The sequence below is a fragment of the Petaurus breviceps genome, unplaced genomic scaffold (assembly GCF_028583685.1).
Source record: "Petaurus breviceps papuanus isolate PSGF00001 unplaced genomic scaffold, PetGlider_PUasm1.0 41, whole genome shotgun sequence".
Lineage (NCBI taxonomy): Eukaryota > Metazoa > Chordata > Mammalia > Diprotodontia > Petauridae > Petaurus > Petaurus breviceps.
The window spans coordinates 4769865-4791835 of NW_027186320.1; the positions used below are offsets into that span (position 1 = coordinate 4769865).

At 35.4% G+C, this 21971-nt stretch overlaps 1 protein-coding gene across 1 annotated transcript in view; it reads left to right on the plus strand.

Annotated features, from left to right (window-relative positions):
* LOC138171049 (cadherin-9) overlaps positions 1-14074 on the plus strand; it is a 258694-nt gene extending 244620 nt beyond the window's left edge. The window contains exons 10-12 of the mRNA XM_069100485.1: positions 10214-10331; positions 10426-10677; positions 13242-14074. Coding sequence (XP_068956586.1) covers positions 10214-10331; positions 10426-10677; positions 13242-13729 — 858 coding nt within the window. The 3' untranslated portion in view covers positions 13730-14074. The remainder of the gene's footprint in view (positions 1-10213; positions 10332-10425; positions 10678-13241) is intronic.
* Positions 14075-21971: the final 7897 nt, after the last annotated feature.

A 21971-nucleotide genomic window follows, 5' to 3' on the forward strand; every position in this document is an offset into this window, starting at 1 on the left:
ATAGACATGTTAAATGTGTTAGCATTAAAATCATTCATAACCATAAAATAAAGGAAAAATTTTTTTTTAAGATTTTAAACTGTTACCATGAGTTATATTAATGATTCAGTGGTCCATATAAACAATGCACACATGTACATATGTATGCATGCACAGTGAAACTCATGTTTCTAAATTACATGTTTTAGAAACTACATGTTTCTAAATCCTTGGCAGTCACTCTGGAGGAGCATATTTTGGGATGAATGAAAGAATACAATCTCATGATGCACAGCATACCTTCACTGAAAAGAGGAACCCTCTCAGTTTACACTTTTAAAAGGTTTTTCAGCTCCATTGAAAAGAAATTTGGAAAATTGGTGAGAAAAGCAAATTAAGAAAGGGTTACCTTGAATTCACTTATAAGATTAGTTCAGAATAAATTTCAGTTACAAATTTCTAATCAAGCATTTCAGGATGATCACAATGACCTAATAATTGAATTTTTTTTAAGCCATTAAAGAGACCCCTCTCAGATAAGTTGATGAGACTTTGTGCTTCATAAATGGTGTCCAAGACAATAAAAGGGATAATAAGTAGTGTGGCATTCTGTCCTTGTCAGATCACTTTTTGAGCATAGAGATATACCCTGGGAGCCAAATTTTAAACTATAAACTGGAGGGTGGCTAGGTGGCGCAGTAATTAGAGCACCAGCCCTGGAGTCAGGAGGACCCGAGTTCAAAATCTGGCCTCAGACAGATTTAACATTTGCTAGCTGTGTGACCTTGGACAAGTCACTTAACCCTGATTGCTCTGCCTTCCCCCTCCAAAGAAGCAAAAATATAAAATTTAAAAATTTAAAAAAAGGAAATATAAGCTGGAGGGTATCTGAAGTTCAATTAAAATGAAAGTTCTTAAGATCATGGATTTTGGAAAATAGTCAAAGGAACTATGGATATGTAGAGTAGAAAAAAGAAGACTTAGGATGGAAAGTTTAGTATCTTTAAATATTTGAAAGGATATCACATTGAAGAGAGAATAGATATGTTCAACTAAGTCCCACATGTTAGAATTGAGTAATAAGTCAAAGTTGCTTAAAAGCTTGATAAATTTTACATTACTAAGTTTGATTTAAATTATTTATAAGGGAAAACATCTTAACAATTATAGTAAACTAAACAGGAAATGATTACATTGGGAGTTAGTGGTTTCCTTATAACTGTAGTCTTCAAATATAAGTTAAATGATGACTTTTCTGGTAAGTTGTAGAGAAGATTCTTGTTTAGTTATTGCCTAAACTAAGTAGCATTTGGCCTGCCTTCCAACTCTGAGAATCTGTGATTTTATTATGTCTTAAGTAGACTTACCTGCCATTAGATTTGGAAATTAAGAGATCTCTAGGATAGAGAAGATTTAGTTTAATGATGAGGTCAGAAACCATATTGTAAACAGTTAAGGAAAGAGGAAAGGAAGTAAAAGCATCTATTGCAGATAACTTTCTCATTCTACTTTCTATCTTCAGCACTGCTTGGTTTCACCTCCATGGACCAAGGTGCCTCTGCCTGGGTATTCAGTGCACACCCATTCCACCTAATCAATGAGTTTAGCCCCCAAAAGCAGGAGAGATATAGGATTATAATTAGAAGAGATTGATGGATCAAGTGAGGGATTTTTGAGGATGGGGCAAATATGGACATGTTTGTAGCCAACAGGGAAGCAGCAAGTAGGTGTGGGGAGATTGAAGATAAGTGAAAATGGGTAGGAAAATAGAGAAGGATGTCAATTGGAGAAGGCAGGAGAGAATGGGATGACTTGTACATATAGAATGATTTTCCTTGACAAGGAAAGAGGACATCTCTTCATGTGTGACAGAGCTAAATATAAAGATCATAGTAAAAGCATCTGGGAAACGTGAGGGGAAGAAGAGGTAAAAAGAGGAAGCTCTCTGTGAATGAATGACCTCATTTTTTACTGAAATATGGGGCAAATTTCTCATATCAGAGGGTGAAAGGAGTAGGAATTATGAAAAGATTGAAGAAAGATGAAAAGGTTTAGAAAACCTGCTCTGGTAAGTAGGATAGTGAGTCAATTAGAAAAGTGTACGAGATTTGTCTCATTTCAGTGAGATAACATAAAATCATAGTAAATCTAGTCAGCACAATTTCAAAATTTTCTCCTGTTTCTCTTCTTTATTACTTAGCAAAGGATTTGAAGTAAATTTCGTGTAAAGAAGACAACAAATGCATTAAACCAATTTACTCTAATGTGAGGTAACTAATTTACTCTATGGTCTGTCAATCATGTTAGGAAGCCTACTTAACCTTCCAAGGGTAATGTCAGTCAATTGATAAATGTTTATTAAGAATCTCTTATATTCCAGGCACTGTACAAATCTTTAGGTACACAAAAATAAAAAGGTGAAAGTCTCTGCCCATCACGAACTCAGAATCTAATCAGGTAGACAACATGCAAACATATATATATATATGTATATATATATGCATATATATACATATATATGTATATATGTATGGATAATTAAGGCATGATAAACAGAGGGAAGCCACTAGAATTAAGAGATATTGTAAAAGCCTTCCTATGAAAGGTGAAACTTGATTTGGAATTTGAAGGAAGCTAGGGAAATTAAAAGTAAAGATGAGGAGGAAGAACATTCCAGGCATAGGAGCTAGCCAGTCAAAATGTCTAGAGTTTGGATATTGAGTCTTGTATGGGAGCAAGACTACAAAGGACACTGCCACTGGATGAAAGGAAAGAATGAGGGTATATAAGATGTAAGAAGACTGGAAAGTTAGAAAAGGAGAGGGAGACATTTTGAAGAACAATTAACACCAGAAGATTTTAGAATTGGCACTCTAAAAAAAGGATTTGTTGAAGCCAAATCATTAAACCAAATAAGTAATAATGGATTTGTGTCCTTGTAACAAAATGTGTTTAAAAAAATTAGACAGTGTGGTGAAATATATTGTGATAGGGACATTCCCTGAGCTCATTTTTACTGCCTACTCTTTCCACTATAGATAGCTTTCCCTATCAAAAGCCATACTCCATAGTGATTTCAAATATTTTTTGTTTTTGTGGTTTTTTTTTTATTTTGTTTTGTTTCCTCCTGACTTACAGTCCTTACCATAGATATGCATGGAGCATGAACTGGGTGTACACAGATAGACCTAGTACATCCAGAAACAATGATTATTCTTACTCATAGTCCTATACTCTAGGCACACCCATGTGCCCTTTCAATCACTGGCCTACTTAAATTGACTTCCTATGGTATGGAACCTCTACTTGATACAGCCTTCTCTCTCTCTAATCATTATCACAATTAATTTCCTGCTTCATTCATATCCCACCAAAACTCCATATTAAGGAAAGCCTTATATGTAGAACACACTACTTAGAATACCACTGGTAAGTCTAATGGTTTTAGACAGTCTTTAAGAGCAAAGGAATTTTGAATGTGCACTATGTCAGTTTCATTTCATGTTCAGTAATTACTTCTTCATCATCAGAATTCAGGGAAGTTCAGTCAGACAGAATTTATAGTGAGAAATGAATTATATAATGATAACCATTACCAAGCATTTTATTCGCCTCAGTTATTTCATTTTATTTTTGAGTTCATCTAAAGTATTGAGATCTATTAAAAATCAAACTACCTTATAGATATGTCAGAGTGATAGACTTCTAATTGAGATATAATTGGATCTCAGGATGTAGAGAGCATACTACCAGCTTAAATTTAATACCTACTGATATTTAAAATTAAGCTCAAACGTATCATTTAGAATCTCAGTCACCATGGAAAGCTAATGAATCATGTAGAATGCTACATTGTTCTATATAGTTTCCAAGTTATGTCTTTCCAAAATTAGTGTGCTCAAGAATTTAGACAGGGGCTGAGGCAAGGTGGTGGAGTAAAAGCAGGAACTTGCTTAAGTTCCCACACCAACCACCTCTAATACCTGTAAAATATAACTCTAAACAAATTTTAGCACTACAGAACCCACAAAATGACAGAGAGAAACAAATCTCCCACTGAAGGCATCCTGGCAGGCCAACAGGAAACGTCTATCTCACCATGCTGGGGGCTGAGCAGTCCTGTGTGAGCTGCATAGGCCCAGACCTGGGGCAGCCATGACCTGTGGCCCAGATGCACCAGAGCAAACTTCAGGAGAGTGAATCACCAGCAGCTGTGGTGGTTTCCAGGCTTCTCAACCCATAAACACCAAAGCAAAAGTAAAAGGTCGACAGGGAACTGTGTTGGAACTGGGTGACAAAAGATCATGATCCAGCCCCTGCCCCCTGAGGGAGAGGTGGCAGAGGCTGCACCCAACATCTGGCTGCCTCTGAATTCCTGGCCTGCATATCACGGAGGTCCAAATGACCATCCAGAGGGTAATCATACTCACTTCAACCTGCTTAGATCTGGGTCACAGTCTTGGGTGGTGGTCCTGGGGCATGTGGGCCTTGTGCCAAAGATTGTGGTGGCTGTAGAGAGTGTCCCTTCTCATTGCTCTGACAACTGCAAGAACCCTAGCAATTTGGGGCACAGCTCTCTCCACTCAGGAAGCAGATTTCTACTGTTGCAAAAAGCTCAAAAGTCAAGTAATTGGCTGGCAAAATGAGCAAGAAGAGGAAGTCCAATCAGACCATAGAATCCTTTTTTGAGGACAAAAAGGATCAAAACATGGAACCAGAAGAAGACAACTAAGTCAAAACTCCTGCATCAAAAGCTTCCAAGAAAAATATGAATAGGTTACAGGTCATGGAGGAGTTCAAGAAGGAATTTGAAAACCAAGTAAGAGAAGTGGAGGAAACATTGAGAAAAGAAATGAGAATGATGCAAGAAAATCATGAAAAGCAAGTCAACAGCCAGCTAAAAGAGATCCAAAAATACTGAAGAAAATAACACCTTAAAAAATAAACTAACTCAAATGGCAAAAGAGGCCCAAAAAGCCAATGATGAGAAGAATGCCTTAAAAAACCAAAATGACCAGAAGGAAAAGGAATTTCAAAAAACTTGCTGAATAAAATAACTCCTTCAAAATTATATTGGAGCATTTGGAAGCTAAAGACTTTATGAAAAATCAAGATAAATTAAAAGAGATCTAAACAAATGAAAAAAAAAAGAAGAAAATGTGAAATATCTCATTGGATAAACCACTGACCTGGAAAATAGATCCAGGAGAGATAATTTTAAAATTATTGGAATACCTGAAAGTCATCATCAAAAAAGAGCTTAGAAATCATCCTTCAAGAAATTCTCAAGGAAAATTGCCCTGATATTCTAGAACCAGAGGGCAAAATAGAAATTGAAATAATTCAGCAATCATCTCTTGGAAAATATCCCCCCCCGAAAAAAAAAAAAAACACCTAGGAATATTATAGCCAAATTCCTGAGTTCCCAGGTCAAGGAAAAATTATTACAAGTAGACAAGAAGAAGCAACTTGAGTAATGTGGAAACACAATCAGCATAATACAAGATCAAGCTGCTTCTACATTAAGTGATCAAAGTGCTTGGGATATGATATTCCAAAGGTCAAAGGAGCTAGGATTAAAACCAGAATCACCTACCCAGCAAAACTGAGTATAATCCTTCAGGGGAAAATATGGCTATTCAATGAAATAGAGGAATTTCAAGCACTCTTGATGATAAAACCAGAGTTGAACAGAAAATTTGACTTTCAAATACAAGAAGCAAAAAAGCATGAGAAGGTTAACAGGAAAAATAAATCATAAGGAACTTATTAAAACTGAACTATTTACATTCCTATATGGAAAAAAATCATAATTGTAACTCATTAGAATTTTTTCCATATGTGGATAGCAGAAGGGAATATATAAATATACATATATATATGTTTATATAGGAGGGTGCATGTGTGTACAAATACATATGTGAGTTTGTGAATATGTGTGTACATGTATACATAGAGGGCACAGGATCAGTTTAATAGGAAGGGATGATATCTAAAAAATAAAATTAGGGAGTGAGAGGAATATAAAGGGAAAAGGAAGAAGGGAGAGATAGAATAGGGTAAATTATATAAAAGAGGCAAGAGAAAACTGTTACAATCGGGGGGAACAGGAAAGTGAAAGGGAATGGGTCAACCTCACTCTCACTGAATTTGGCTTAAGGAGGGAATAAAATACAAACTCAGTTTCATATATTACCCTACAGAACAGTAGGGGGAAAGGAAATAAGAGGGGTATGATAGAAGGGAGGGCAGATTGAGGGAGGGGGTAGTTAGAAGCACACACTTTTGAAAAGGGACAAGGTCAAAGATGAAAATAGAATAATTGGGGGTTGAATAGGATGGAAGGAAATATAGTTAGTCTTTCACAATGTAACTACTATGGAAACATTTTGTGTAGCTACACATGTAAAACCTCTATCTAAATGCTTATCATCCCACTGTGGGTAGGTAAGGAGGGAAGAAGGGAAAGAACCGGGAAATCAACATTTTAAAAACAAATGTTAAAAAAAAATTGTTTTGTACATGCAATTAGGAAATAAGATATACAGGCATTGGGGTGTAGCAATCCATCTTGCCCTACTAGAAACTTAGAGGAGAATGGGAGAGGATATCATTGAGAAGATTGGGAGAAGGGGTATTCAATAAGCTTGCTATCTTGGGGGGGTGTAGGGGAAAGATGGGGAGAAAATTTGTAACTCAAAATCTTGTAAAAATGATTGTTGAAAACTAAAAATAATAAATAAAATCTTAATTTAAAAAAAGGAATTTAGACATGCTTATACTCAGATATTGAATTTACAGGAATTAATTTACCTAAATTATTCTGAGCCTCTCTTTCCTTATCTCCAAAATGATAGCATCATATTAAGTTTGTCTGAGGTCATCCTAAATCTTCAACATTAAGAGTCTATGGAAATGAACATAAATCACCATGCAAAATTGTCAAAATATGGCCCCCTCAGTTTTGTATTATTAGTAAATAGTACTGCCACTAGTGCCATTGCTGGTGCTGCAACTACTATTCCTACTACTACTACTACTACTACTACTACTACTAATAATAATAATAATAATAATAATAATAATTGATATGTTATGGTTTAAAAGTTTGCAAAACATTTTACCTGCCTTCCCTTCTGGTGGCTATTAAAATCCCATTTTCTCCAAGAAGCCTTTCCTGATCCCACTTTTGTTTTAGCACTTTCCCTTTAATATTATGCTCAGTCTCTCTTGTCTCTGTGTTGTCAGTACATCATCATTTTTCGTGTTGCCACTGTATTAGCTAGTGGATTTCTTGAGAACAAGACCTTTTTTTTTTATTTTTCATTTCTGTGGAACCACAGAACTTAGCGCAGTACCTAACACACAACATGTGGTTAATTAAAAGATTATTGAGATAACCTGTTCATGGTTTTTCAAAAGTCTTAATATAAACTGTACTGACTTCAAAAAAGTTCTGGCTTAAAGCTGCACTAAGAGTTCTGGGATGCCCTGTAAAATATCATTTGACCCTTAAGTATTTCAAGTGAGGGTCTGAATATAAAAGGATTTTAAGTATTTCAGTTATCTTTATAAATAATTTAAACTGATTAAGAATATGAATGTCAGGGTGTCTAGGTGGCGCAGTGAATACAGCACAGACCCTGGAGTCTGGAGGACCTGAGTTCAAATCCAACCTCAGGCACTTAACACAAAAACTAGCTGTGTGACCTTGGGAAAATCACTTAACCCCAACTTCCCTCCCAAAACAATTATAAAACAAAAGAATATGAATTGGGGCAGCCAGGTGGCTCAGCAAGTAAGTGCACTAGCCCCAGTGTCAGGATGACCTGGGTATCAAATCCGGGCTCAGATACTTAGCACCACACCCAGAAATAAGTGGCCGTGTAACCTTGAGCAAGTTACTTAACCCCAATTGCTTACAAAAAAAAAAAAGAATATGAATATCCTACTAAAATAATATGCACATTGATACATCTCTTGTTATTTCTTCTAACTATTTTATCTGTCATGTCTTCCATTTTAAGTGAACAGCTGCATTTGGTACAGAAGTTTCCTAATGTTTCTTGATACATTTTCTCTCTTTTGTCTAAGCATTTTTTTTTCTTCAGAGGTCTAAGAAATGTAAAAGAATTAAGCTTAGAGTTATAAATAGTTGGTCATTGATTAAAAACAAAGACTGAGTTTCCTTACACATTACCCATCTAATAAAATACAACCTTAGTTGTTTAATGAAATGTTCACTTATATCATTAATTGCTAATGTCATTATGGATGTCTATTAAGGAATATAGAAGCAGGGATATAAAAGATTACTTTTTTCAAAAGCATTAACTTTGTATTTCCACTGTAGTGAACTTCCCAGAAACATATACTGTGAAGTTAAAGAAAAATATAACTCTTCTAGGATGTTAGAACAAATGTGTACAATAAATGAGAAATATTGAACTGATTTTTGGAAGAACTGGGGTGGTTTCACATACTCTAGTTGGGGATTCATTATATACTGGCATTATTTCAAAAAGTAGTAATTCTAAACACCTGTCATATAACCAGTAGGTTTTAATATCAGCAGTTGGTTATTATAATATACTTGGCTAACTTCTATATTATGAAAATGCATTAAGACCAAATTAATATGAGCAAAAAGAAAGTAACAGTATGGTAACACTAAAGGTTTTTTTGTTGTTGCTGTTTCTTAGTTTTGTATTTTTGTTGTGGTTGTCGTTCAGGATATGCAATGCAAAGAACATGTAGGCCAGGACAGTGGATAGGAAAGGAGTTTATCTGAGCCTTCCCAATTCCCTTTGTATTTAAATTATAGATTTTTAGGATTTGAGGAGATGCTTGAAGCAATTCTATCCTACCTGAAGTATAAATCTCCTCTAAAATAGGGTCACATAACTTCAACTTGAATTTGTTTTCCTGTATTAAGGAACTCACTACTTTTTTATACAGCCTGTTCTTTCTACTATCAACACTTCATAACTCCCCAAGCTATTTGCATTCCGTTTTTGGAAAGTTTCACCTCCATTTCTTTTGAACCAGTTGTACCTATTAAGTGTGGTTTTCCAGTATTGAGATGCATCCCAACAACTCTTAATTTCACCTTCCTTTAAAAGATAAATTTGCCTCTTATGCTAATGTTGTTAGTATATTGTGTTCATCAATATCCCATGCTTTTAATTGAATCCATAAATATTACCTTTGCTTTTCCATAATTTTCCACTATGAATTATTGAAACTGATATACTTCTTATACTTCTACATTCTAGCTCTTGATCCTCATTATTACATCTAATTTATAATCAATTTATGTCTCTTTTCATTTTCTCTTAATCAGAAGAGACAATAGTTCAAGATGCTGCTTTTTTCTCTATCTTTATTAGAAAATTTCCCAAGACTACATAATGTTTGTGTCAAAGCATGGTTTGCAAAGCCAAGCTTATACCAAGTTAACTTCTATTCCATCTCTTAAGTGGCGATGCATCATATAATTTTCAAGTTAAATTCATAACTTCATTTGACAAGAGAGATGAAAACAAAACTTTTGCCTCATATTTTCTTAAGTTTTCTGCCCAAAGCTTCATGATCTTACAAAAATCCAGACTACGTTGCTGTTATCACTAGTTCCCAAGAACATCATGGAACTGAGGTTTAACACATCTTAGGAGTCTCTGTTAATCCCAAAATGATATTAAGGATAAACAGCTCAAGTACTATTGGCACCTTTTCCACTTTTATCACCAAGCTACCATTATAGGCAGACTATCTTCTATCTTCTTCATGTGTACTATCTTAGTAGACTATGATAATATCTACTTCTTGGAACCAGATATTTATGGATATAGAAATGGGTATGGATATGTGTGTATGCATATGCATGTGTGTGGGTGTAAGTATGTATATAAATAGTCTCAAGTTCTAGACCTGCATGCAAATTATTAGTTGAAGTTTGAAAATCTTTATATCCATTCTTAGAAAATTCATTTAAAAGCCTTTTTTAAAAATTTTCTGCTATTAAAGAACCACTGAATGGTTAAAGAAAAGTATAACCATAATATTTTTCTTCTGACAGTTGTATTTAAAAAAAGGTATGCAATTCAATAATAGTTTAACCACATTTGAATTTTTTTAAATGATGCTAGAATCTAGATAATTTACTGCAACATTTTCCAGAAAACAAAGCATTTCAGATTACCTTCTCATGACAATTTAATTGTTATTTTTCCAGTTAATTCAGACAATCAGTGTCATGGACAAAGATGACCCTCCTCGGGGACACAAGTTCTTCTTTGAACCAGTACCAGAAATTCCTCTTAATCCAAATTTCACAATTGTAGATAACAAAGGTATACATGAGCCTTACTCATCAAATTCATTTGTTATTTATCTCTCTGAGATACTAAATAGTTTATCATATTTTATTCTTGCTCTTTCTTATAGATAACACAGCTGGTGTACTGACTAGAAAGGATGGGTATAGCCGTCATAAAATGAATACTTATCTCCTACCAATTTTAATATTTGACAATGATTATCCAATACAAAGTAGCACTGGAACACTAACTATCCGCGTGTGTGCCTGTGATAACCAAGGGAATATGCAGTCCTGCAATGCAGAGGCTTTGATCCTTTCAGCTGGTCTAAGTACAGGGGCTCTCATCGCTATTCTCCTATGCATTCTCATTCTGCTTAGTAAGTGACTGTAAATAAATGTTCTTTCAACTTGCAAAACATCTACCTCTCTTTTTATAAGCACTGCATCTAAAAAGAAAAAGAAAACATTTGGGGGAGGCCAGGTAGCCCAGCTAAGAGCACTGGCCCCAGTGTCGGGATGTCCTGGGGGATCAAATCTGGGCTGAGATACTTACCACCACACCCAGAAATAACTGGCCATGTAACCTTGAGCAAGTTACTTAACCCCAATTGTTAAAAAAAAAAAAAAACATTTGTAGGGGGAAAATAAGCAATGCCATGTTAATTTTCACATTGTATTAATAAGGCCTACACATTCACATTACTTGGCCACTTTTAAATTGTGTTGGAAAGTACAGACAGACATTGCTGGTATTTCCAAACAATGCCAAATTAAGAATAAATTTGCTAAAAATATTCCATGTCTAATAGGCAAATGCATGAGAACTTTTGTAGTGCTCATACTAATTATAAGGAACAACTCAATAATTGCAATATAAATTTGTTATATAATGGTATAATAGTCCAATTAAAGATTGTATTTATTCTGAATGGTGACCATGACTGCATCAGGGCTTATATTTTCTTTTTGCAAATAAGTCTAGGCTTCACAAAAACAAATGTTTTATTTGAGTGTATACTAACAGGACAACCATTTGATTCAATTAAACAGTTGTTTCTCCATTAAACAATTCCAAAACATTCATTTCCTTAGCTGTTTAGCCAGAAATCCTTATGCTGAGGGTAGTGAGGCCAGCCAAATTTATTTTCAAATGCTATTCCAAGCTGGCTCCTTTTCACTCAAAACCCTCACAAACCACCTGGATGACTTCCCATTGGCCAGGAACTCTTGCAGGACTTCAGAGGATGCCTGAGGGAAATGACTGAGAAATCATTTGTGCAGTTAAAATGATCCAAATATTTTCAAAAAAACATTTTCTTGGGGTAGGTGTATGGGCAAATTATGCTAACAGCCAATACACAAGTAACGCAACCAGCTGTCAGGATTCAACTATTCACATACATTTAAAAAATGTTTTTATGTCCACAAGATGATTCAATTGTGATTAATGATGTGTTGGCAACTACTTCTGAATTTATCTAATTTGCTTTATTCATAAGGAGCTATTATTTTGTCAGTTTATTTCTTACAATATAGAAATACTTATATGTGATCCATGTAAATATATATATATATATATATTTATATATAATATTATATATACACATACATATCCAAGTGTAAATATGCATCTATATATACATATATATACACACACATACATATATATGTACATTGTATATTTCTCTATATCAATAAAACATGGTAATATGTAGGAGTACTGCCAATTTCCAATGAACCCCCTGAATTTGTATAACTTTTTTATGAAATACAATCTGCAGCTTTTCTCTCTGCAGAATGGAGGTGGCATATTTCTCCCTTTCCCAGCTATAAATAAATAGGAAAATCCAAATAACCTTCTTTTTACTTTCTCACCACCCTTTCTAGATACTGTGTTTATCTCCAAATCTCTTCCATTAAAATTAAATCCCATCCTAGAATTTATTTCTTTACGAAGCACAAATTTCTTCAGCAAAGTATATTTCTCAACCTACTTTTGTGTTTCCATATGCGAATAAAGATGACTGTAGTTTTGTTTATGCACAACCATCTTTTGAAATCTATAGGGCTAGACAGTGAAATTCACCCCTCGTCCACAAGACATACAATTTAAATAAAAAATAAATAAGAGATTATTTCCAAATGACAGTCATCTTTGGAATTAAGGGGGAACCATGAATTTTAAAGGAATGGGGTAGATAATTGTGAGCAAATTAAAAAAAAAGTAGAAATCCAAATAATATTCTGGAATAATATCAATGAAGGTAAAGTAAAGTTATGTGGAGTTATATTTAGTTAGGAAAATAGATTAAATCTCTACTAGTTAAATATATACTATATCTAAAAATTTGATGTTAAATGTAAAGGCTTTGTAGTACCATGTGTCATGTACCGTATCAAATAGTTGTGTTTCAGAAAAGATCTATCCATAAATGATTTATGAAGTTCTGCCTGCTTTTTGAAGAGTTAAAAAAGAAAAAGGAAAAAGAAATCCAAAAATGTATATAAGGCATAATATCATTCTTATCTAAATTTGGGAAGATTAAGCAAACCTTCGGAAATTCAAGCACCTTGAATTTCCCTAGTTCTTTCCTCAATGGAGCAGCGCTGTATAATTTGTAGTCAGGCTTGTGCAAAACTCCAGGCCTGGAAAGAAAAAGAACAAATATTATTAGAAGTTATAATTATGTAAAATATGGTTATTGACTATAGTACAATGGAAATATAAATTGAAATTTGAATAATGTAACCACTTCACCTGGATTCATTATTTTCACTCTTTGAGACCTAGTTATATTTTTGCCTGACTCTAAATGCTCTCTGAAATCATAGAATAACCACTTTATTTTATCTGACAATTTTATACAACTCAGATGCACATAATATTCTTTACTTCCAATCATTAAAATTTATCCAAGATTTTTTTCTTTTTCTTTCTCAGTTCTAGTTGTGCTATTTACTGCACTCAAGAGACAAAGGAAAAAGGAACCCTTGATCATTTCAAAAGATGATGTTCGAGACAACATTGTGACCTACAATGATGAAGGGGGTGGGGAAGAAGACACCCAAGCTTTTGACATTGGGACACTGCGGAATCCAGAAGCCAGGGACGACAGTAAACTCCGAAGGGATGTAATGCCTGAAACTATTTTTCAAATAAGGAGGACTGCTCCATTGTGGGAAAATATTGATGTACAAGACTTTATTCACAGAAGATTAAAAGAGAATGATTCAGACCCAAGTGCTCCACCTTATGATTCCCTAGCAACATATGCTTATGAAGGGAATGATTCCATAGCAGATTCCCTCAGTTCTTTGGAATCTCTTACTGCAGATGGTAATCAAGATTATGATTATCTCAGCGACTGGGGACCTCGATTTAAAAAACTTGCAGATCTGTATGGAGGTGATGACAGTGATCGAGACTGACAAAAGTTACCAGTGACTGACTGGGTCAGTATTAATGAAAGTAATGTCTTTATTGATAAATTAAGTGACCTGCATTCTCTTACTTAGGGTAAAATACAAACTTAAACATACAAACAAAATGTAAGTGTTGTCTTAGTAAGGGTTTGCTTAATAAATATGTCCATGTGAATGAATATGAATGGTATAGCTATACGAAATTTTCACACTCTGCCTAAAAATCTTGGAAGAAAGATACATCACATCAGTAGAGAGAACTTTAAAAGGCTTTTTGTGCCTTTTCAAAGAGAAGGAAACTTTAAATTTTTTTTCTTATCTTGCTTACAATCACCTTTATTATATGGGACATTGTGCAAATACTTTGTAAACTAAGATAAAAAAATTTAAATAACTATTACTGCCATATTTATTGAGTTGAAGAAGTCTTTGTGTTGATTCATTCATAATATTTTTATAAATGTATATTTATATTTTTGTATTTTTATGAAATAAACTAGTATTTATAAAAATTATATGCTTTTTACTTCTTTTCTAAAGACATGTTTGATTTCCCTCTTATAACTATGTAATCATAGAATCTTTAGTATTTGAGGAGCCTTAGAGTTAACCATGTCCAACACCCAAACTGATCATCCAATATTTGCTGGAATAGCTCCAGGCACAAGAATATCATTACCTGCTGGGGCAATCTGTTCCCTTTCAAGACAGTTCTAATTACTATAAATTATTTCTTTATATGGTATCTGTGAACACATCAATGTGAATACTCCCCAAAATGGTGAACATTTCAATCCATGTATGACTTCTGAACCTATGCTATTTTAGCCTATGCTTTTTATACTGATTCTGTATAGAGAAATTAACCAACATTCTGGAAGATTTCCTATGGTCTTTGAAAAGTGTGTGCAAGTTAGTGCAATACTCGAGTATCTATCAATCTCCTATCCTTTACTCTAACTAAAGGACAATCTTATTTGCTGTCCTAGATAAAAGAATACATTCTTTACTGTCTCTCACATCACTTATATCTTTGCACTTGCAATGTTCACTGCATTGAGACAATTTCTGCTCTTTCAAGGCAAAGAAATTTAATCCTTTTTCTACATATTTGTAATGGAAATTCAAATTTAAAGATCTTCCCTGCCCCTAGGCCCTTTGATAGGCTTTAGAGACTCTGAGAACCTTCCTTGATTTGAAAATATACTCTGGCTCCTAATAAGCTGAATGTGGTCACATGGAGTCTGTGGCAGGAGGCTTGGTTTTCAGGAATGCCCACACCTTGATGCTGTGTGTTTGGGCAGTGGGTCAAGAGGGTGGTTACATTCTCTGACCCAGGAGAAGGCTATATAATCCCTGATGTGAGGCTTTGCTTTGGGGCTCACTTTGAGAAGTGTTCTGTGATTTGATCAGATGAGACTCTGGGAAGCTGTTGTTGAGACTCCCCTGGCTTTGAAAAACCCAGATGTTGATGGGAACTGTGATTTGGTATGGATGTGATGGTTGGACAGTTTGGCAACCTGTCTGCTTGATCTGTTTCTCCGTCTTGATAATTTTGTCTGTATACTCTGAAGTTCGGGATGCTGACTTTTTCCCCTGAACTAGGCAAACTATATATGTTTGACTGATTAAAGTAAGCTTGTTAACCCCTTTTGAGTTGCTTTCCTTTATCAGAGAAGATTCAAGAACCTGTGTTGGCAGCCACCCTGGGGATGCTGGCATGCTTGCTGATATAAAATGGTGACGAGGATGGGATCTGCAGAGTAAAAGAAAAGTATGAGTTCTGGGATAATTGTTTGTTTCCCAGTTGTGGTAGCTGTGACTCTGTGGAGCCATGGAGCAGGAGAGAAGAATGGCCTGCATGCGGACTTTGCTGAGCTGAGAGCAGGAATGGTGAGCTGCCTGTGTCGGGACCTGGGCAGAAGCCAGGAGTGGCTGCTGCCTGTGGGAGGAGAAGGAACCCGGGAGTTCAGAATTCAGCCACAGGAAAAGATAAGAACTGAGAAGCAAAGTAGGGGCACTGAATGTGTTTCCTTGCTGCATCCCACAGTTTGGGACCTAGGGGGAGGATGGACTTGTGACTATGGTGGGTGGGATGAAGTTCCGTGGACCCCCAAGGACCCCACCTTGTTGGTTTTGTGTCCCAGCCCCCTCTCTGTACTTGGAAGCAGAGGCTGGAGCTGTGTGAGGGGAAGGACACCCCCCTCTGCCCAAGAGAATTTTCTTTGGACTCTTGTTTTGAATTGAGGTGATAATGCAATGTACTTTGTGTTTGTTTAAGGCCCAGTGGCCACTTTGGTAACTTTAGTTCTGTATCTTGAAAATGTGACCTAAGAGATGTTTAGTAGTAATTCCAAAGTAAATTGACTATGCTATGGGCATGAAAGATCTTGGGGCTGAATGTAATGGAAACGCAAATTTAAAGATCTTCCCTGCCCCTAGGCCCTTTGATAGGCTATAGAGACTCAGAGAACCTTCTTTGATTTGAAAATATACTCTGGCTCCTAATAGGCTGAATGTGGTTCCATGGAGTCTGTGGCAGGAGGCTTGGTTTTCAGGAATGCCCACACCTTGATGCTGTGTGATTGGGCAGTGGGTCAAGAGGGTGGTTACATTCTCTGACCCAGGAGAAGACTATATAATCCCTGATGTGAGGCTTTGCTTTGGGGCTCACTTTGAGAAGTATTCTGTGATTTGATCAGATGAGACTCTGGGAAGCCGTTGTTGAGAACCCCCCGGCTTTGGAAAAACCCAGATGTTGATGGTAACTGTAATTTGGTATGGATGTAATGGTTGGACAGTTTGGAAACCTGTCTGCTTGATCTGTTTCTCTGTCTTGATAATTCTGTCTGTATACTCTGAAGTTTGGGGTGCTGACCTTTTCCCCCTGAACTAGGTAAATGATATATGTTTGTCTGATTAAAGTAAGCTTGTTAACCCCTTTTGAGTTGCTTTCCTTTATCAAAGCAGATCCAAGAACCTGTGTTGGCAGCCACCCTGGGGACACTGGGGTGCTTGCTGATACAGTATCGTGTCAAATACCATTTTACCATATTACCAACAATTATATCCTCTAAATCCACAGCTATTAATAACTTATTTCCTAATGTACCTTAAGGATCCCTGGGGTTTGTTGTTTCACATTTACTACCTACAAGTCCTTCCATCAATCCTGATTTTGAGAATTCCCTCCTATGATTTCTGAATCCTCTAAATATAAGGTGAACTCCTTTGAGCAGGGAATGGCTACTTTTTCTTTATTTGAATAACCAACAATAAATATAGTACTTGGCACATAATAAACATACACAAAATGTTCACATAATTCATATATTCACTCAAATATTTGAAAACAATAAAGATATCAGTCGTTTGCTTTACTTCACCCTGAATAGGCCAAGTTACTTCCACCATTCCTCACATGGCATAGTTTTGTTACCTCACTGTCTGTCTATTAAATTCTACTATGCAGAACAGAATACTTTATTATTATTTTATTCATTACCCCACTCCTGAAATGTTCTTCCTCCTTGTCTCTGTCTCATGACTATCCTGGATTCCTTCAAGACTCAGCTAATATTCCTTTGTCAGCAAAATGCTTTTCAGGTTGTCCACATTGCTTTTGATTCTCTAATTTTATTAACTATAGAATTTCATGAGTTCTTTTTGGCTGATGCAACATCATTGACACTGAATTTGAAGTCAAACAAAATCTCCAAATGTATTTTTACAATTAAAAAAAAAGCTGTCATCACGTGTCCCTTTATACCAAAGGTGATTCATTTGATATTTGGTACAAATAATTTTCTTTAATCTTTGATGAATAAAATTTTTCACATCTGTGCTCCCTTTGTATTTGCTTTTGAAAGAGATTTTTGCAACTAAGTACAATTCAAAATTGTTGATATCTTTGTTCTATTATGATTCTTTTATTGGACATGTTAACTATCCCTTCATCTTTAACTTCACTCTAGACATTGATCAAAATGTCAGAAAGAATAGATTTGAGGACAGGGTCCTCCAATATACTAGCATACTATTAGAGAGACTCTCTGGGTTTTTGCTAATCCCTTAATCACTATTCTTAAAGTCAGTTACTGCAGGTGATGACAAATTGGACCTGAATTTCATAATAAAGTGACTTCATTTTGCCAAAACTTTTTCTATTTTAATTATATAATAAACTAGTTAACAAGGTTTGTTAGTCTATGGTTAGTTGGCCAGAATCATGATAGACACTATAAATATTTTACAAACAGCTTTCATTTATGCTGTAAATTTTCTTAAGTGCTTTGCATATGTAATTTACTTCTTGTAACAAACTTATAAGAAACTGATGCAGATGTTAATTGACTTGTGTAGAAATATTTTATAATAGAAAAAGAAATAATAGACTTTTGATCAACTAATAAATAAGCATTTATTAAACTCTAACTTTGCAGAAATATTTTCCAAGCTGCTGCGAATAAAAGGAAAGTAGTGAATCAGTCACTACTCTCAAGTGTCTCACATTCTTTTAGAGGTAAAAACATAGGCCAATAAGATATACTATGTTGATCTATTACCAAAAGTTTAGAAATATGGCAGTACTTCTTTATGCAATTCTTAGGTCTGTACATAATTGCTTGATTTTTTTTTAATGTGACATAAGTGTGAAGTTTTATTGCAATTCTCATGGAGATCAAGTTAGTCATGGTAATAGAAGGTTTAAACACTAAGAATTAAATCATTTTAATTATAATGGTTTTGAAGATAATGTTAATTAAAATATTGGTAATCAAAATGCCTGGGGGTACAATCAAAGCTTAATTACAGTTCTCTTTTCAAATTAATGGTCAATGTCTCTCTAGAACCCAGAATTTTCATCATATCCAGAGCATACCATGTTCTTTTGAAAGTATAAGGAATTCACAGAAATTCCTTGAACTAATACTAGAATGTGTCTATAGATTTTGAATACACATAGATTTTACATGCATCATCCCATCCTTTAAAGGTACCTTTAGCTTTGAATAAGGTACAATTTATCCACAAGCATCTAACTTTATTCAATCATTTACATGGTATTAATATAGGAGCATGTACATTTCATGGAAATATTGGCAATAAATCAAAATTGAAATTCAGAAAAGTAGAGGGTGCTAGCCCTCATATTTGCTAGATGGTATCAGGAACCAAAACCCAGAGATTAAACAAACCTCATAGGTAGTCCAGGAAATTCCAAACAGAGAGCAACTGAGGCCCAACAGGAAGGAGATTATCAATAGAGTATGAACATAGGTAATCAGTAGAGGCTTAGACAGATTTCACTAAAGGTATGTTAACTTATTAATGTAGTCCATTCACAAAATAAAATAGATGGTAGGCAGTGGGGAGGTTTGAGACATTTAAAGAATGTTAAGGCTGTGAGAAACCTTAGATATCATCTAATCCTTATATTTTTCATCTAAGGAAATAGAAACATACTTCACAGTCAGAAACAATGACAGCTGGAAGTCAAAGCCGAGTCTTTCCCAGGACCCTCAGTTAAAATTTTCTTTCCATTGCACCATGACACTTCAGGGAAAAAGACTCAAGTTTATGTTATACATTAGCTGCAAGGAAATCTAATTTTGCAAATGAAAACAGGATTTTCGAGGAAAGACTCAGAGGCAAGACCCCAGTCTACAGAAATATTAGCGATATGAAGAGAACGCCTTCATTCCTGGAAAAAAATAAGGTATGGGGCAGCAGAGTTATAATGCTAGTACTTAAACAATAGAAAATGAAACGAAGAGTACATAATTGGATATTCTTTGGTGTGGGATCAGAACTCAATTCAAATATGAAATTCATATACTTACCAGTCATGTGATCCCAGGCAAGTCAATTAATCTGCATTTGCCCATTTTCTCACCTGTAAAATGGGCATAATAATGGTCCTACCTCCCAAGTTTTGTGTTGAAAAAATTAAAACTAGAATAATGATATTCATATAATTATTATAATTAGTCTGTTATAATTATATGCACATATAATTATAACATGTAATATAATATTTAAACATACTAAGAGAACTTTTTGAAATACTAGTCTATTAATGACAATGTAATACTTTTTGTGTGATTATATTGCTGAATTCAGGGTTCTGAATTCAACTGAATTCATCCAACTGTCACCTAGATTTACAGGTAAGCAGCTCCCAGCTCCCAGTCCAGCTACATACATCAAACTTAGCAGAGCCACAACAACATTCATGCACATTGCCTGCACCATCATCAATTCACTATCTGCGTGGGAAGTCAACACAGACTCACAAACAGGGCCTCTGTATGAGAAATCAACACCAATAATCAGTAAAGTCTTAGGACCTCTAAAACATAAGTAAAAATCTCCTTCAGGACTTCTGTAAACAGACAGCAGGAACATTCTTTTTCAGGGCTTCTGATCCAACAGTAAGGTCCCTGGACTTCTGTTACAAGATCAACATCCTCTATCAGCAGAAAAATTGGACAAAGTACCATCAACACAGCCATCCTTCTCAGTTCTGCTTGGTCCTAGCTTGTGCCCCTGCTTTTATATAGCAAGTTCCTTGCACTTTGAGCTTCACCAGTTCTGTTTCTAACAAAGACTTGATAAAATCACAGATGAGGCTCAGACACTTGAAGAGCTGAAACAAGCAGCTAAGTACTTAAACTAGGAGCTAAGTACAATTTTGCTTGCCTTTACACTTGTTTAGCCATTCCACAATTTATGGGCATTCCCTTGATTTACAATTCTTTGCCACCACAAAAAGAGCTGCTATAAATATTTTTGTATATACAGTTGCTTTTCCCACTTGTATGATCTCTTTGGGATACAGCCCTAGATGTGGTATTGCTGGGTCAAAGGGTATGAACATTTTCATAGCCCTTTGGGCATATTTCCAAATTTCTCTAAAGAAATTGCTCTTCACAGTTCCACCAACAATGCATTAGTCTTTCAATTTTCCCACATCTTCTCTAGCATTTATCATTTTCTTGTTTTGTCACGTTAGGCAATCTAATAGATGTGATGTGGTACCTCTGAGTTGTTTTAATATGCATTTCTTTAATCAATTGTGACTTAGCGCATTTTTTTCCTATGACAGCTTTAATTTCTTCCTCTGAAAACTGCCTTTTCATATGCTTTGACCATTTATTAATTGGGGAATGACATATATTCTTATAAATTTGACTCAATTCTCTATATATTTTAGAACTGAGGCCTTTATTGGAGACATTGGTTGCAAAACTTCTTTCCCTATTTTCTGCTTCCCTCCTAATCTTGGTTGCATTGGCTTTGTGCAAAAACTTTTCAACTTAATGTAATAAAAATTATCCATTTTGCATTTTAAAATATTCTCTCTTGTTTGGTCATAAATTCTTCCTTTTTTCATATATCTGACAGGTAATCTATTTCTTTGCTTTCCCAGTTTGCTTATAGTACCAGCCTTTATCTAAATTGAGTGCTCATTTATACTTTATTTTGGAACATAGTGTAAGATACTTGGTCTATGCCTAGTTTCTGCCATACTATTGTAACAGTAATGAGATATGAAGTTCCTTTTGTATTGCTAAGCTAAGAGGTGCTTATCACCTAGTTCAGAATAAGCCTCCCTTAAAGAAACAGAAGTTATGAATTCCTGGCTCCTGCTGCTGATGTAACAGGAAGGGCTGAACAGGGAGTGGCAATACTATATATAAGGAAAAGCCCCAGAGAGGGAGAGTCATATCTTCTTGTAACAAGCTTCATGGAAGCAGATGCTGCTGTTGGGGATGCTGAAAAAGGAATGCCCCCATTCCCTCAACCCCCAGGCTGAAGAAAATTATTTTTATTTGGAGAATCTGGATGAAGTGATTTTTTGATTCTGGGAACCAGCTGAAACTTCTGATGAGTCTCAGGGCCACCCAGAGCCTGAGGTTGTTGAGGATTTCCAAGGGCAGCTGGAGCTACCAAAGACTGAGGAAGCCTGACTATGATCCTGGTACTTTGTATGCACATGTTGGTGGCTTTGTTAAGCCTTGTCTTCCCAGGAACAGAGACTGCGAAGGATTTGAGATGGACTAGACACTGTGAGATCCAATGTGAAGAATGAACTGCACAGAGAGCTGGAGAAGGACTTGTCTGCCTTTTGAACCCAAGTGATAGTTTGGTGAATCCAGGTAGGATCTGAGACCATGAAAGGGGGATCCAAGGAATCTGAGAAACCACCCTGAGTCAAGCTGAATGAAGATTTTATGTGGACACT